An 18,996-nucleotide genomic window follows, 5' to 3' on the forward strand; every position below is an offset into this window, starting at 1 on the left:
TGTTGAGCTTTAAGCCAACTTTTTCACTCTCCTCTTTCACTTTCATCAAGAGGCTTTTTAGGTCCTCTTCACTTTCTGCCATAAAGGGTGGTATCATCTGCATATCTGATGTTATTGATATTTCTCCCGGCAATCTTGATTCCAGCTTGTGCTTTTTCCAGCCCAGCGTTTCTCATGATGTACTCTGCATATAAGTTAAATAAGCAGGGTGACAACATACAGCCTTGATGTACTCCTTTTCCTATTTGGAACCAGTCTGTTGTTCCATGTCCAGTTCTAACTGTTGCTTCCTGACCTGCATACGGGTTTCTCAAGAGGCAGGTCAGGTGGTCTGGTGTTCCCATCTCTTTCAGAATTTCCAGTTTATTGTGATCCACACAGTCAAAGGCTTTGGCATAGTCAATAAAGCAGAAATAGATTGTTTTTCTGGAACTCCCTTGCTTTTTAGATGATCCAGCGGATGTTGGCAATTTGATCTCTGGTTCCTCTGCCTTTTCTAAAACCAGCTTGAACATCTTGAAGTTCACGGTTCACGTATTGCTGAAGCCTGGCTTGGAGAATTTTGAGCATTACTTTACTAGTGTGTGAGATGAGTGCAATTGTGCGGTGGTTCGAGTATTCTTTGGCATTGCTTTTCTTTGGGATTGGAATGAAAACTGACCTTTTCCAGTCCTGTGGCCACTGCTGAGTTTTCCAAATTTGCTGGCATATTGAGTGCAGCACTTTCACAGCATCATCTTTTAGGATTTGAAATAGCTCAACTGGAATTCCATCATCTCCTCTAGCTTTGTTCGTAGTGATGCACATGTGCATATCAGGGTGATATATATATAATGGATAAGGGGAAAAAAAATCTTCTGGTATTTTATTTGTGACACATGAATCATTACAATGACAAAGCAAAGATTAGGAACAAGAAATTTTGACACTAAATGGAAAAAAAAAACTTCATTACTTGTTAACTTTACTGTTGGCGGACACTGCTTGTTAACTTGAAGAACTGCCTTTTATTACTTGCTACGTAGTCCTTTTAGACCTCTCTACAGAAAAGCTGGTCAATATAAAAGAACTGAGACTGTGAAAAATTTTGTTAAATTAAGGCCCAATTTCAGTGGCGCATAATTAACACTTAATAAAATAAAACTCTTACTGTGTTTCCTTCAAGTCTAGTTCTGCCACTGCAGTGGCAAAAGGAACAAGTTTATCATGGTGGAGCAGCAGTCGTACAAGGGGCAAAACAGCATCATTTTTATCTCGACATATTTCACCCAAAATGTAAGCAGCTGAGGCAGATATTGGCTAGAATACAGAAAGGTGGAAAACAAGCACAAAATCAGAGAAGCATGATTAAATGTTCAATCACTATCCATTAAAAAGTAATTCAAATATGCTCATTAACTATAATTATTATATAGTATAATATTTAATTTTTTAACTTTAAAAAAAGAAACACTTTATTTTGTACTGGGGTATAGCTGATTAATAAACAATGTTGTGATAGTGTCAGGGGAACAGCAAAGGGACTCAGCCATACATATGCATGTACCCATTCTCCCTCAAACTCCTCTCCCATCCAGGCTGGCACATAACATTGACAAAAATAATTTTCTAACTTTTTATCAGAGATGAAATTTGGAGCAGATATTGGTATATAGTACTCTGGTTCAAATAAAACACACAAAAACATACATACATGTAAAGTATGTGTGTGTATATCTAGACACACATATCAGTTCAGTTGCTCAGTTGTGTCTGACTCTGTGACCCCATGGACTGCAGCATGCTAGGCCTCCCTGTCTATCACCAACCCCTGGAGTCCACCCAAACCCATGTCCATTGAGTCGGTGATGCCATCCAACCATCTCATACTCTGTCATCCTGTTCTCCTACTGCCTTCAATCTTTCCCAGCATCAGGGTCTTATCCAATGAGTCAGTTCTTAGTATCAGGTGGCCAAAGTATTGGAGTTTCAGCTTCAACATCAGTCCTTCCAATGAACACTCAGGACTGATCTTTAGGATGGACTGGTTGGATCTCCTTGTAGTCCAAGGGACTCTCAAGAGTCTTCTCCAACACCACAGTTCAAAAGCATCAATTCTTCGGTGCTCAGCTTTCTTCACAGTCCAACTCTCACATCCATACATGACCACAGGAAAAACCATAGCCTTGACTAGACGGACTTTTGTTGGCAAAGTAATGTCTCTGCTTTTGAATATGCTGTCTAGGTTGGTCGTAACTTTCCTTCCAAGGACTAAGTGTCTTTTAATTTCATGGCTGTAGTCACCATCTGCAGTCATTTTGGAGCCCCCCAAAAATAAAGTCAGCCACTGTTTCCACTGTTTCCCCATCTATTTCCCATGAAGTGATGGGACCAGATGCCATGATCTTAGTTTCCTGAATGTTGAGCTTTAAGCCAACTTTTTCACTCTCCTCTTTCACTTTCATCAAGAGGCCCTTTAGTTCTTCATTTTCTGCCTTAAGGGTGGTGTCATCTGCATATCTGAGGTTACTGATATGTCTCCCAGCAATCTTAATTCCAGCTTATACTTCATCCAGCCCAGCGTTTCTCATGATGTACTCTGCATAAGTTAAATAAGCAGGGTGACAATATACAGCCTTGATGTACTCCTTTTCCTATTTAGAACCAGTATGTTGTTCCATGTCCAGTTCTAACTGTTGCTTCCTGACCTTCATATAGGTTTCTCAAGAGGCAGGCCAGGTGGTCTGGTGCTCCCATCTCTTTCAGAATTTTCCACAGTTTATTGTGATCCACACAGTCAAAGGCATTGTCATAGTTAATAAAGCAGAAATAGATGTTTTTTTGGAACTCTCTTGCTTTGTCCATGATCCAGTGGACATTGTCAATTTGATCTCTGGTTCCTCTGCCTTTTCTAAAACCAGCTTGAACATCTGGAAGTTCATGGTTCACATATTGCTGAAGCCTGGCTTGGAGAATTTTGAGCATTACTTTGCTAGCATGTGAGATGAATGCAATTGTGCAGTGTTTGAGCATTCTTTGGCATTGCCTTTCTTTGGGATTGGAATGAAAACTGACCTTTTCCAGTCCTGTGGCCACTGCTGAGTTTCCCAAATTTGCTGACATGTTTAGTGCAGCACTTTCACAGCATCATCTCTTAGGATTTGAAATAGCTCAACTGGAATTCCATCACTTCCACTAGCTTTGTTCGTAGTGATGCTTCCTAAGGCCCACCTGACTTCACATTCCAGGATGTCTGGCTCTAAGTGAGTGATCACACCATCGTGATTATCTGGGTCATGAAGATCTTTTTTGTCTAGTTCTGTGTATTCTTGCCACCTCTTCTTAATATTTTCTGCTTCTGTTAGGTCCATACCATTTCTGTCCTTTATTGAGCCCATCTTTGCATGAGATGTTCCCTTGGTATCTCTAATTTTCTTGAAGAGATCTCTAATCTTTCCCATTCTATTATTTTCCTCTATTTCTTTGCACTGATTGCTGAAGAAGGCTTTCTTATCTCACATATATATATAGTTTTAATAAAATCTGATACTCTGAAATCTTTTTCTCATCATTTATAGAATTATTTTAGCCTTTTCATTTTGGGCTTCACAGGAGGCTCAGTTGGTAAAGAATCTGCCTGCAATGTGGGAGACCTGGGTTTGTTCCCTGGGTTGGGAAGATCCCCTGGAGAATGGAACGGCTACCCACTCCAGTAATGTGGCCTGGAAAATTCCATGGACTTCCCTATAGTCCACAGGGTCACAAAGAGTTGGACACAACTGAGCGACTTTCACTGGACTATTAAGTAACACACAAGATTTTTAAAGTACCTGAACATCTGGTGATTTTAGCAGCAGTGTTTTCAAAGGACCATAGTACTCTGAAGGAAGCACATAGTCTTCTGTATAACATATATTTAATCGAAGGGACCCCAGGTCATCGGTTTTAGATGACTTGTTTCCATTGTCTCTTGGTTGTAGCAAGTACCTGAAGAAAAAATACAATCAATTCTATGCAATGATAATGTGCATCAAAGCTAGAGAGATAATTAAACAGCTAAGCTATAAAAAAAAATCAAAAAAGTCAGTATTTAATGTTAGGATAATTCATTAAGTAGTAGAGTATTAATTTTCAGAGGCTAAGTGGTGGCTGTAAATGGAACTAGAAAACTAAAAATAGATTTTTATCCAGGAAACAAAAAAGAAATAGACAGTACAAAAGTCAGTATCTCAAAAGGATTAAGAGTTTGATTAGCCTGCAGGTTAGGAAAAATATTATAAACGATTTAAAATCCAATGTATTATCAAAAATAACTTTTCATTAACTAAATTTAAGAAAGATACATTTGGTTAAAATAGATAAAACATACTATAAGAAGATGTAAGTGATCTCATTTTAAAGTAAATTGTATATTGTAAAAATCTGAACTAATTTTTTAAGAGTAAGTGGTTGAAGGTTTTGTAGTTTTTTATATTGTTAAAGGATTAGCACTGCAACTATACTGAAAATGATTTCAGCTGCAAAAATTGGATTCACATGAATTTGTAGGATCAAAACCAGAAATCTAAGTTAAAGACTATTTGTCATGGAAATTTAAAAATCATACAAAAGTAAGAAGAGCAGAATACTGAACTTCCATGTACTCATCATCTAACGTTACTGATTATCAGTTCAAAGCCATTATTGTTTTAGCCACATCTCTACTCACTCCTCCCATCCCACTTATTATTATTTTAAAGCAATGTACAGGTGTTTTCTAATTTCATCTATAAATATTTCGGTATATATAACTACATTATCCAGTCAGTTATTCAAATTCCTCCTGAACTTACTGAACAGTTTTCTAATAGTCTATTCAAATCCAAGTTCACAGACTGTAATTGGTTGATGGATTCAAGCAATTAAGAAATCAGATAATTTATCTATAGAATTTTCCAGTCTTGGGACTATGTTAACTCTATCCCCATGGTATCATTTAACATATTCGTCTGTCTCCTCTTATTTCCTGTATCCTGGAGTATACTGGATACTGGAGTATATCTAGAGGCTTGGTTAGATTGAATTTGATATTCTGGTAGGAATACATTGATAGTATTGGGTAGTTACACTAGGAGGCAGTAATGTCATTGTTTTCTCCTTTTTGTGATATTTGCAATTATTGATGATCACTGCCAAGAGTCATTAATCTGCACAGGTTTCAAAATGATAACTATAATTCTATCATTCCTCCTTCAATCATTAGCCAGAAAGGTTTTTTATAAAGAAGTCAGTAGTTCTGATATTTACTCCTGACATTTACCACTTATGTCCTCCCCTAATACACTAACTTGATTAAAAATAGGAGAGGAGGTTTTAACAGAATACTAGCTTTGAGAAAGATATGATAAAGATAAATGAGAATAGAGAATTAACCAAGCAACATTTAAAAAATGAAGGAATGGTAATATAAGGAGAAGAAATTATATAGAAATTATTGCACTACCCACAAAAAAGGAATTCCTGTTTCAGAAAACCAAGCTTCAGAACTTCTCCTCTCTGATTTGAGAAATAATGATGTAAATAATTTGCCTATGGAAATAACTGGAAATAAGCCTGTCAGCAAAGATGACTCTGAAGTGCCTCCAATGGAAGTCTAGGTGGCAGATCCCCAATCATTCTGACGTGGGCATCACTTTGGTCAATTTCCCACAGTGTAATATGTATGTGTACATACATACACTACACAGTGTCGTGCAGTATGCTCTGTAGCTCTGCAAATTCAGATACCTAGTTCAATCAGCAAATCTAGAAGTGAATCTGAATCACAATGACGGAGCAGAGACTAATATATTTAAAATAGAAGGCCAATTACTAAATTTATGGAAAGAAATACTGCTGACATGCAAACAACATGGGTTTGAACTACACAATTCCTGGAATACAAAATCCCCCATGAATACAGAGGGAAGACTGTACCGCATTCGAGTGCCAAAGATACCTGTACTTTATCGTGACTGATGTATTTTATTACGGAAATGTTAATTCACAAAAGTAGGGAGAAGAGTGATACTATTAACAAGCAACACCCTCACCATCAACCCCATGCATTTATCACCTGGCTTAACTATTATCACCATTTTCTACAGTTTTTCATCTAAATCTCTCATTTCAACTAGTACATTTTTTACCTGTTAACATATAGTTTTTTATGTTTGGTCAATACATTTTTTTACCTACTGGCAAGCTATTTGGAAAGTCAAATTATCTATCAGAAGGTGTGCTGTGGTGAGTACAGGGACGTAACACAGAGATTTATGGAATCTTAATCTCTCAGCTAAGACAACTTTGCCAAGGAAAGAACAATGCTTCTAGAACAGATTGCTCTTACCCCATCACTGGGCTTGAATGGGCAGTACTCACCCATGTTGCCTCTTTGGGAGCCTTTTTTACTGTTCTAGATTAACTGCCCCTTCTATTCTAACTCCTGTTTTCCATATATGGTAGAATAAGATTACTTGTATTACAGTTAAAACCTGCTTCTGCCTCCCAGGGACTGCACCTACCCACCCTAAACAGTATCCTCACACTCTAATCAGGTTTACAGACTCTATTTTGGTTTGTTCTATAGAAATTATCCTCAGAGTATATTATTCCCTTAACTCCAAATTGCTGGGGGAAGGAATGCCTTATCCCTCTGGTATTCTCATAAAACTACAAAATATCCGCAAAATAGGTCTACAGTCCTAACAGAGGGATTCAGGCAGTGATATGACAGTTACTGATTTTTATGTATACACTGTTTTAGGGTGCTCAGGAACTCCAGAAGGGCTCTCTCCGGACACTCTTTTTAAAAAAACTTGTCTCCTTGGGTTTCTTTGGCAGGAACGGGAAATTCCTATGGACAAAGTATCTCATCCATGTCTACTGGAACAAAATACAGAATTACAAAATTGTCCTACCCATTCCTTGAAAAGATCTTTTTTTTTTTTTTAAATGAGAAGGGATCACTCACTTGATTTCTTTTTTAATAATATTAAAAGGGACACTCAAATATTTGCTGGCAATTTAAAACAGAATATTTTTGAGTCTTAAACATACTCAAAAGCATTTAGGTGAAAAGTACTAACTTATTATAGTACACTGATTAAGAGCACAAACTTTGGAGTCAAAAGAATTTGGTCCAAATTCCAGCTCTGCAACCTTGGGCAAATTGCTCAATCTTTCTGTGCTTGCTTCCTTATCTGTTACATAAGGAGCAAAAATAGTATTTAAATGATTAATCCTTATAAAAACCCTAAGGAGGTTATATAAGTGAAGCACTTAGAATAGTGCTTTGCACACAGTATATGTGATTTATAAAACATTTATATACATATAACTGTTACCACTTAAAATATATTAAATAACTAAAGATGAAAAGTTATTTATATAATTATGTAAATGTGATTAGTTGTTTCAAAATACTGTTACAAAAAGCTCAATTTCAACCATCTGAAGGATCCCTTGTGAATTAATCAATCTTGTATGAATTAGAGTTAAAGAGAAAAACCTCAAGATTTGTTACATTGAGGGTATCTGGTGTGTCTAAGGTCTAGGGATACAAAAAAAATCTCAAGTATATTTTTCTTCAGTTTTTAAATAAACTGTTTCAGTTTGAAAGAATAAGGAACAGGAATTAAAAAGAAGTTATTAACTGAAAAGGGCACTCAGTTGCTCACATTTTTTTTTTCCAATTTATAGTTAGGCATAAAAGCAATTCTAATGATCTCAAGAGTCAGCCTTTTAAAAGAAAAAAAAAAGGCATCTGAAAGTTTTAACAAGGCTGTATAATTAAAATTGAGGTATGTAGACAAAGATTACCATTATTTGTGAATAATGCTGCCTAAGCTGGAAAATAACTGTTCAGAGGCAGCTTTTCCAATACGTGAATGTCACTTCTGGTTTCAGAAAGATAATCACTGTCAATGGATTTTTACCAAAGACAGGTGGCAAAACTAGCAAACTAGAAAACCAATTCATCTTAAGTAAATATTAATCCAGTTTTATATTTGTATAAAGTGCTTATGTTGAAAAAAACCCTCCAACCATGTGCTTTATTTCTATTCGAATTTTACTTTCAAAATTAAAAAATTATAACATGAAAAGATCTTTGCATCAATTTTCTTAATGTTCATTTTAGATCATCTAGGAGGAAATGATTGTACCAATATATACAATCACACAAAGGTTTCGCACATATTAAGTTCTCTGACACCAGGTTACTGGTAAAATAAGACAGAACTATATTAGCACTAAGGTTCTCTTCATTTATACCATTCCACACCAATGGAATACTGGTACCAAAGGAAAAAAAAAAGATGCAGAAATTCTGTATGTACTGATGCAGAATAATGGTGATGACAGCAGCGCTGACTGTAATGAGTGTGAGAGATACCCACGGCCACAGCACTGACTTTACGTGAAACCAATTCATCCTCTAATGGTGGGAGGCAGGTATTAAGTGTACCACCCCCATTCCATAGCCAAAGAAAATAAAGGCATTCAGGTGGAACACCTTGTCAGGGATCAGCCAGGTAGTTAATGACAGAGATGGGATGTGAACCACAGTAGTCTGATTCTAGAATCCATACTCTTAACCACTATAAAAAGTCAGCAAATACTTAATGAAGTTCTACTAAATTGCTAACTGAAAAAAACGTATAGAACATGATACAACATGTGTCCATTCATGTAAAGAAGAGGAAAGATGGACATAACCACATTTGCCTGTATTTACATGAAATATTTCCAGGAACTCAAAACAGGCGCTGCCTCAGAAGAGGTTAGCTGCGGGACAGGGGCAGGAGATAAGACTTTTATCTTCTGAACTGTGAACCATGTGAATGAGTTCTGTTGTTTACATATGTGAAAGTTAAAACTAGCTAATAGTGACAATAACGAGCTAATCCTAACACTTTAACAGAAGTTTCAGAATAAAGAATACACACGATCACTAAGGAACTGACTAGTTAACAAAGGAAAGGGAAAGTAACTGAATCATGTCATAATTTGAGAACAAAATTGAAACCACAAAAAGATCAGTTTTCAGGGGACATCCCTGGTGGTCCAGTGGCTAAGACTCCATGTTCCCAATGCAAGGGGCCTGGGTTCCTTCCATACTTGGTCAGGGAACTAGATCCCACATACCACAGCCAAGATCCAGCACAGCCAAATAGATAAAAATAATAAATATTTTTTGAAAAAAAATCAGTTTTCAGGAAAAGACTCTAATAGTAAATGCTAAATAGAAATAATGTGGAAAGGGAAAGCAAATGAATACTTCTCAAACAACAGAATTATATTACTGATAATTATTTTCTTTCCTACTATTAAGATTAGAAAAAATACACTTGAAATCCTGAAGGTAAAGCTTTTCTTGAGTTTTCATTTAGTTACTAACAACCCCACAAGGGGACGCTGCAGTTCTACAACTGACAAAGGAGAATGTGTTTTAATCTGACTTAAAAGGAAATTGCATTCACATTTTTATATTTCCTCACGTATAGGGAAGTGTAAATGAACGAGCAGGATGTTTCTATTTCATGCTGCATAAATTTTAACACATACTTCTGGCACGTCACCTTTAACATATTACTGGCCAAAAATAAATCTATAGGAATAAAATTAATTTCTGTTAGTTGCTCATACACCCTGATTTGGTAGTTCGACAAACTGTTGCCAAATTTGGAGGGCCTGTTTGGAGACATCTTATTTAAAATACAGGCTATAATGGCACATTTCAAGTTCACTTGGAGGAGCCTTGGGAAGCACAACAACTTATGTGTTATTCTGTACCAAGCAGCATGCTATGGACTTCCCTGGTGGGTCAGTGGTAAGTCTGCAATGCAGGAGCCACAGAATCCCTAGGTCAGGAGATCCCCTGGAGGAGGGCATAGGAACCCACTCTAGTATTTTTGCCTGGAGAATCCCATGAACAGAGGAGCCTGGTGGGCTACAGTCCACAGGGTTGCACAGAGTTGGACACAAATGAAGTGACTTGGCACACATGGCGTATCACTTTAAAGACAATGAACTGAGTTCAGAAATTTTCATTTAAAAAAATGTATGCTAACTTTATATAAGGTGGAAGAAGTTCGGCAGGAGGGAATGACAAGCCTCAAATGTTAATTAAAAAAATGACCAAGTTTTTTTTTTTTTCCCCCCATCTATGGACACGTTTTGGAAGTTACAGCATATAAAACGCCACCATAAAGACTAATCTTAGATCTGCATTAGCAAAAGGTAAAAAATAAAAGAAAAATTTTGAGACTACACAGACCAAAGTGAAGAATGCCTGACGGCAGGCACTCAGGAGAGGCAGGATCCTGCAGACAAAGGAGACTGCTGCCCACAGTAAGAAAACATCGGAATAGTTGGTTTCAAGTCCTCTTCCAGGCAACTGAAGCTGAGCACTAAAAGGGGGCCTTACAAGGCAAATGAGAAAGGCATGTTGTTTTATACTCAGTTGAAACCCAAGTTTAGCATGAGGGCTACTGGGCAACCTACTGGAGGGGAGAGGACATACCTGCTCTTATGTGCTGTAGACAGGAAAAAAAAAACCAATAGTTTCACACTGATTTTGCTAAGGAAACTAACATCAGTTTAATGTCTGAACATTAACATGAATTTAAAAGTCAAGAAAAGGTTTAATACTGTAGCCAAGACTGAGCCACCAGAACCCCTGAAAAGCTCATTAACTGAATGAGCTCAACATCTAGATCCCAGACATTAAGAAAAAAACACCAGAGCCAGTCACAGTACATTTCAATGGGGTTTGGGGAAGAAAAATCACTGGTGAGATTCCATAACAGCTGAATCTCTACAATAAACCCTTTGCTTTCAAACATTCACAATTCCCATGCCGGTTAATAAAGTTTTTGAACTACAGATGTTGATCTGTGATCAAACTTTCTCTCACAAGAGCAACTCTTATGTAATGTTTGAAATGTTCTACATTTTTTCTTCAGAGTTAAGATTAAGTTTTTGAACAGGAAAATATTCCAGACAATTCAGTTCTTTTATCTCAGTACCAGAGGGCAAGTCATAAAACAAAAATAATTGTACTTGTATTTCTGCAACAATAAATTAATGGCCAAATCAGTGTTAATGACTTTGGGCTTATCCATTCAAAACTTAAAATATGCTTAAAAGAACCATTTATTTGCATAGACAGTGCATGAAAGGGGTTGAGCAATGTGTTCACTACAGTATCTGTCTTCTTACCAGGCTTGATGAGAGGCATCATTTCTTAATACATTCACAGGAACCTTGATTTCACCGAGGAAAACATCTTGGACCAGGTTTCCATTGTTCCACAAGTCGATCCTGAAAATTTTAAAATTGGCTTGATTTTTTTTGCAAACAATGTGTAAGAGAACAAACATGACCAAATAGCTTCAAACTACTATGATTTGTATTACAGCATTAATTTAAGGTTCTGAGTACTTTTGCCATAAGCACCTTTGCCACAGACATCTTTCCCTCAAGCATTTTTGCCACAAACATTTTCACCACATAACTAACTGGTTATAAGGCAATTCTGTCATAAAAAGATAAAGTAAATAAGTAAAAGAGAGACATTAAAAAAGACACAAACATAAAAAATAAAATTAAAAAGACTTCATTGCAAAATACAAAATTTTAATACATTCAAAATATGTATAAATTCATGGCAATAATTCACAAATAACTGATTTTATTTTGTGGGCTGTACCTAAACTCTTGTCTTCTAAGTCTTTCGTTCACAGTATTTTACACATTGTTTTTGTTTTGGCTTATTGACTGGTCTCCTCATTTGGCATTACACTGTTTTGCTAAAATTTCTTCCTTTGTTAAGAGAGGTGTCCATTTCCAAACACTACTTGCTTCTGAGCTTTGTACTGCGTTGGGAAAGCCATCCACACTATTGTTCATTCTTGGCACAGTGTCCCATGTCTACTGACAGATGTTTCCAAGTTCTATGGGAAATGTGGGTTCAACCCTATGCCTCTGAGGCCCTCAGACTCTCCTCCAATGTGGTGTGTTTCAAAATAAGAAACCAACTCCTGGGGCAAATCATTGTCACCTGTCTGATCAATAAAGCTATCAATTACATAGATAACTAGAAGAAACACTAATGCAGTTCAACCAGTTGAAACCAAACTGTCAACCAGTTATTTTATTTTTCACAGAGAAGTTGACTTATAGCCAATTAGTTATGTGGTGAAAATGTCTGTGGCAAAGATGTTTACAGTAAAGGTGCTTATGGCAAAGATGCTTATGGTGAAAGTACCAGACAAGTAATTTCACATGCTTAAAAATAAGAGATGTTAGCCATACACCTCACTAGCTAAACTAAGACAGCAGAATACTACAGAAAACTATACTAGTTTTACTTAAAAGCACAGAATTTAACTATTTTAAATAATTTAAAAGAAAGTACTTAAGTTTCTTAGTTCCAAAATCTAGGTTTTATTTTAACCTGTAGAAATAAGGACTACAGAATTACATTTTTGAATTTGAGAAAAGAAACCAACACAAGACTATAGTTTCTTTCTCAAAACCAGTTAATATGTAAAGATAGGTGATTTTTTAAAAATACATTACCTGATCATTCCAAACATGTGATTAATACACCCTTCAGATGAACACACTGTTAACACCACACCTATACATGCATTTACAAAACTTTCACCTCCCAAACAGCATAGATATTTAAGACCTAGGAAATAGCACAAACTTCAAACACATGCACCTGATGGGTTATCTTACAAGACTTCTTACCTCACTGAAATTTCTGTTAGACAGCAGATATGTTAAGAAGAATAAAAAAATTATTTCTAAATTGGCTAGTATATAATTACTTTTCTATATATTCTTTGCATCCATTATGTTATGATTTAAAATTTTAAGGAGCAATTAAATTTGGGAAAAACTAAAAATATAAATAGGTAAAAATAAAATGGGTGAAAATAAGGTCATTTTTAAAATAAATACACCTTGACTACTTCTGCAAAGAAATGAGATTTTGAGAAGATAATTTGGATTTAAATTAGAAGATAATTTAAATTTAATGCACATTTCTCTAAGTTTCATTGATGAACTTGCTAAAGAGAATTCTGTTAAGCTTGAGTCATCGTTTTCAGTTAAATTTAGGATTTTTCTTTTGGCACAGAAAACAGCAACTCTAAAATCCAATTCACATACCTAATTTCCAGCTTTTCAATGTCCTCCTCTTCTACCTGGAACTGGGACTTTCTGGTGTAACTACTGGATCTCGTCACCTATAAACAAAAAATTTTAGTAAAAAAGTTTTTAATATGTTTTTCCTACACAAACTTTAAAAAACCATCCCTAAAGTGTTTGTGTTTCTTATAAACAGAAGAAAATGCATATGTAATATCTGACCTCAAATCTAAATACACAAACAGCTATGGAAGTAGCAGAGAAAGGTAAAGATAAGGTGGTAAATAAAACATCAAAATCAACTTTACCTCCATACCCTTCCTTATCGACTCAATATGTAGGAACACTGGGTTCTCTGGCTCATATGTATCTGTTGGTGACTCAGAGTAAAAGTGTTCTATTTCAGTGAAACTGCATAAGCTAGGAACTGTTTGAAGACTTTCCCACATTTCTCAAGATAACAATGCCACCCTCACACTTCCTTCTCACATTTTTACTGAAAATATCAAGGCCATTGGCAGGAACTTCCTCAACTACTGTTCACCTGAACGCGTCCATTCCCATAGAGGCCTGTTTACTGGATGACTTTTCTCACCCTTTTCTGAATCAGAGGGTGAGATGATCCTCCTCTTTTCTGAGACAGCTCCACCCCCACATGGTATGCAGTAAACACGCAGTCAGTATTCGATCTATTTTAATTGCAGCTTTCTTGACCAGACTGTTCACCTCATTCAAGTCTAAGAAAAATTCTCCCTTTAAATTATGGTCTTCCTATCTCTTTCCTTTCACAGACAAGTATCTCAAAACTGCTACCCATCCTTACAGCCTCCACTTCCTCACCACCCACTCACTACAGTAACTCCTTATAATCTGGTTTCCTCATAGATCATCCTCCTAAAACCCCTCTCTTAATCATCAAGTCTGATGATGAAATTCTGAGTTCTCACCTTCCGTGACCCCTTTATCTGAATGAGTGACCATACAAACATCCTCCATTTTCCCAGAGATATTCTTTTCTCTGAGTTTACCCAGCACGATCCTGGCTACCTTCTGCTCTCCTTGCTTCTACCTCTGCCATTACTTCTTCCTCAGAACATACAAACATGGGTTTTCTCCAGGGTTTTATATTTTATTTTGCTTTAAGCTACATAGGGCTGTATGGTTAACAAAGTGCTTTCATATTCATTATCTTCTGTGTTCATCAGAACACTGCTCTGAGGCAGGCAGGGCTAGATTTATTATCCTCATCTTGAAAATGAGGAAGCTAAAGTACAGAAATTAAGAAACACATTCAAAGTCAAATATTTAACATGTGGCAGAACTTAGCTGGTTCACTTCTCTCCTTTCTTGCACACCTCTACGCCCTTGGCTTGCTTTCTTGACTCCCTGTAAACAATTCTTGAATCTTTATCTACAGTCATCACCCATCTTAGTCATGAAGTTCTTATGGGAGGATTTTACATGTCAGAGCTCAAGCTCATTATGCCCCACACTGAACCACTTGTTTTCCTTCTTAACTTTTCCAGATTTGAAATCATGAGGACAACATCTGACTCCTCCTTTTATCTTTTCTTCTGTAACCAATTTGTTATCTTGCCATTTGTAGTTTCTCATCTTTCTCTTCCGCCCTGTTTCCATATTACTCTCTTGAGTCAGACTCTTCCCCTGCTTTTGCTTTTTCCTTTTTTAAAAAAAACACCTAGACTACAATAGTCTCTTGATCTCTGTTCTCTCTCGCAGCCATCTGGCCAACAGATCATGGTTAATTCTTCTCAAAATACTTCATTACTCTTGTTACCTCTGGGCTCAACAATATTCAATGTCCAATACTCCAACCTGCTCTCAAGGTCTTTCATTAGTTGGTCCTACTTTATCTTTCTAAGCTAAACTCCCTTTATTCCCTTTCAGTCAAATCACTACTTGCTACTCTTTGGACATAACTTTCTATGTCTTTGTTCAAAATATTCCATCTCTAATACTCTTTCCCCTGGCTTAACTCAGTGGCAGCAGAGCTCCCCAGCATCTACTACTGCATTTTACTGCTGCATGTCTGCATGCGTGTGCATACTTTGGGTCTCTTACTCTAGCTAGAGGACAGAGACTGAACTTTTATCTTTATAATCAACTCAACAAAAGGGCCCTTCGAATGAATGTTTTGAGGCTTGATATGCATGCTTGCATATACCAAACAGGTCAGGTCTTGATTTTCAAAGGACCATCTGCTTGTTGCTACATGTTGCCCCTTCTTGGATTTTCTTCAGGCTAGATGTAATAGCCATTTTTAAATACGGAACAACTGAATTAAGTAAGTCCTTAGCTGGAAAATGGAAAAATCTCACACTGGTACATTTTCTTTTGTTTTTCTTTTTTCCTTGCCTCCACCCCCACAATTCTTCCTACTTCAATTCTGGCCTTTCTTCAACTGTGTTCCTTTATTAAAGCACAGTAATCAGGCATGGCTAGATGTGCCCTCATTCTCTTCACTTCGAAATATCAAAAAAACAAAAAAACCCATGTAAAAAAAAGGAAAAGCACAAAATATAACTTAAAAAAAAACAAAAACAAAACTTTCCTACAGGTTAATTTCAACTGCAACATATCCTATGGGCAGAACACAATCTTTTAGAATAGAGCTTAATTATTTTTGTTTTTTCCTGTAGTTTTCTAATATGAAAAAGGATTTATTTAACAATGCTCCATAGTAAGGAACTTCAAAGCCCTGTACTTTGGGCAACTTCAAGGCAGCTGAAGTTCTCTATGAAAATAAGCATGTGTCCTTAGGGTGATTTAGCTAAAAAGAAGTTAATAACAAGGCCTTAATCATATTGTACTTTATAATCTCAAAGCATTTTCCCATTTGAACCTCATAGAAGCTCTATGACTTAGGTTGGGATGCTATTGTTCTCTCTGACAAAATTATCCTTTCATAAGAAATTTGAGTCTCTCATGTAGTGATCTGTCCAAACTCAACTGGGACTAGAACCCAGATCTAACAAGTGGATGTTGCACTTATTTCACTAATGGCTTTCAAGCAGTATTCTGCCAAAGAGTCCTGGGGGGCTGGATAAGGTGGGGTTCTGTGTGAAGGGGGGTGTGATACCAAGGCTGACTGAAGAATGGGTGTGGTCCTAGACCTCCCCCTCCTCAAATTAATCAGAGCTCTGCCTTCGTTTTATGCACTGGGCCTCCACTGTGTCATACCATGAACCCACAGTTTTTAGGAAAAAAGTGCTTAGTTGTATTAACATTTAAATAAAACAAAAAGTTACCTCAAAATAAAAGATTTCATTAAACTGCGGATTGCTTGTTTTCTTCTTTACTTTTGTCTTCTTTTGGTCATTCCTGTTCCAATGTGGTAGAGTTTTACCTTGTAGAACTTAACAGTACACAATTATAAAACATGCTATTTCCAACCAGGGAGCCAGGCCTCTTTCTGTTTAACTGTTAGGATGATTCAGGGAAGGCAGTAGCTTTAAACATTACTTGAGGGAAAAAACTGATGTGTCTCTAAAAACTCAAATCAAAGAAGACACAAATTTTGTATATGTGATATATGCCAAGATTTTATTATTCCATGGCTATATTAGATTGACTGTCAAGTTTCCTTCAAGGGTTTTTAAATAACACATTCTATTACATAAGCAACTCAAATAAATGGCAGAAGGAAGACAATGAGATTCAAATACCTTATTCTATGTTGAAAAATACCCCAGGAACACATTTAACTCAGTTTACCTCTTGGACTTTGGCTACAATGTGGCTTTTTTTAAAAAAAAACTTTTTACTTTGAAATAATTAGAGATGCAGAGGAGGTTGCAAAGAAATGTACAGGGAAGTCCCATGGAGACTTTCACCAGCTCCCCAACAGTAACATCCTCCACAACCACAGCACAGTATCAAAACCAATAGTGACTTTTTAAAACAAACTTGGATGCTAAACAGTTTCTATCTGTACATTACTAAGCATTTACACTAAGGAATCTGTTGGGTACTGATTATAAACAAGAACAAAAACCAAGAACAATTCCACTAAACACTTGAAACATGGAGAACTAAATCCCTTTGACAGCATGAATGTTATACGACTGAGTATCTGCTTTTAAATTTAAAACCATCTATACTAATAATAGGATACTATTGCTTGAGACCCAGTAAGTACCAGGCATGGTGCTTTACATACCATAGGGACAAATACATTTTTCAAAGTGACTTACTGGTTATTTTCTTAAAAATAAGATACATAGTGATTTGGGGGCTGGGAAGAAGCAGTACATGTGTGTATGTATGTGTATGTATATATATATGTTTCTGTGTGGCACTATTATGCTCTTTGTTTCTTAATTCTAAGCCTTAAAGTTGTAGACAAATTTCAACTAGTTAGGCTCTGAAAGAAACCATAATGAAATTATAAAATAGAAAATACTAAAAATTGCTATAGATGTTCTATAAATTATTGTTAAGTAATTTAAATCAATGATACAGTGTGCTTCACCATGTTCTGGAATTCTCTCTGAACAGCACAGATGGCACAAGCAGAAAAGGTATTTTTAGTCCTGAGTTGCTTTCTAGATAAAAATATTGAAACTTCCTTTCTATTTTGAGCTAACATTTCTTAAAACAGGATTCTACCTGCAATAAAATCTAAGACATTTGAAAATAAGAAGGCTGATGATGAAAGAAGGTCAAGTTCATATTTTAAAGTACATTTTAAATACTGTAAAAGAGGTTGCTCCCCATAGCCTAAGAGTCTGGCAGATTTGAAATGGCACTTGTTTTCCTTCATAAAAGAAGAGTTGGCTATTTGCAAGTGTATAACAGAACTGAAGATTTTTCTTTCAAAAAGCATTCATTAGTCTATTTCATAAATAGATATTTAATATGTTCTCTTAGAAACTTAATTTGTAATTTTTAAACTTAAAAATCTAATACTAATTCAATAAACATTACCTGGAAGGGCCCACTAGAGAAACTGTTGCATAAGGGTCACAGCTTTGTCCATTTATTAGAGGCAACCCATGGCACGCCTTGACACTAAGGAAGAATAAGGGAAAATTAACATTATTATATTCAAGTTAAAGAACATAAAACATTATCTTTAAATACAAGTTAATAAAGTCAAAGGGTTAAAATTGATTTTCACATGTCAAAAGTTGTATGCTGCGATTCATGGGCTCACAAAGAGTCAGACACGACTGAGCGACTGAACTGAACTGAAAGTTGTATGCCTATATATATATCACTTATCCCAAACATATGTATGCATGCACTTATTTTTTTTAGATCTTTTTGGATAGTATAATTGCTTTACAATGTTGTGTTAGTTTCTGCTGTGCAACAACATGAATCGGCTATATGTATATATATATTCCCTCCCCCGTGAACCTACCACCCCTCCAACCCCCACCCCTCTAGGTTATCACAAAGCACTGAGCTGAGCTCCCTGAACTCATTTTCTTATGCTATACTTCCAAAATAGGACTAGACCACCACAATTAGTACTGAGACTACCAAGTAATATTTAGCACACAAAGCATATCCAACAAGGTACATGCTGTGGTTTGCTAATACATTAAAACGACTGTGGCTTCTAAAAAGGAAAAGAAAAGGGTGTGAACCTTAAAGGAGAAACTACAAACCAAGTCAAATCTGTAGCATCATATCCTCTGCTAAAGCATGAATGAGAAACAAGGAAACAACTGTGGTTTCCACTTAAAATCTGATTCATAAATAAAGAGCAAGCCACATACAGTCCTGCAGCCTTTTATTCTGACTCTCAGTAACAGCTCCTGCATCATTCTGCAGAAAATGATTTAGACCATAAAAACCAAGATCATC

The 18,996-nt window shown here is 36.2% G+C and overlaps 1 protein-coding gene across 5 annotated transcripts in view; it reads right to left on the reverse strand.

Moving 5' to 3' along the window:
- The window catches only part of RASA2 (RAS p21 protein activator 2), a 126,276-nt gene that overhangs the window by 36,424 nt on the left and 70,856 nt on the right, over positions 1 to 18,996 (reverse strand). For all 5 annotated transcript variants that reach the window (XM_055569499.1, XM_055569498.1, XM_055569500.1 and 2 more), the window contains exons 6-11: positions 18,109 to 18,192; positions 16,431 to 16,503; positions 13,183 to 13,259; positions 11,221 to 11,322; positions 3,810 to 3,966; positions 1,151 to 1,299 (exon numbers count right to left, since the gene is read on the reverse strand). In XM_055569499.1, the coding sequence (XP_055425474.1) occupies positions 1,151 to 1,299; positions 3,810 to 3,966; positions 11,221 to 11,322; positions 13,183 to 13,259; positions 16,431 to 16,503; positions 18,109 to 18,192 (642 nt within the window). The remainder of the gene's footprint in view (positions 1 to 1,150; positions 1,300 to 3,809; positions 3,967 to 11,220; positions 11,323 to 13,182; positions 13,260 to 16,430; positions 16,504 to 18,108; positions 18,193 to 18,996) is intronic.

This window comes from Bubalus kerabau, chromosome 2 (assembly GCF_029407905.1).
Source record: "Bubalus kerabau isolate K-KA32 ecotype Philippines breed swamp buffalo chromosome 2, PCC_UOA_SB_1v2, whole genome shotgun sequence".
Lineage (NCBI taxonomy): Eukaryota > Metazoa > Chordata > Mammalia > Artiodactyla > Bovidae > Bubalus > Bubalus kerabau.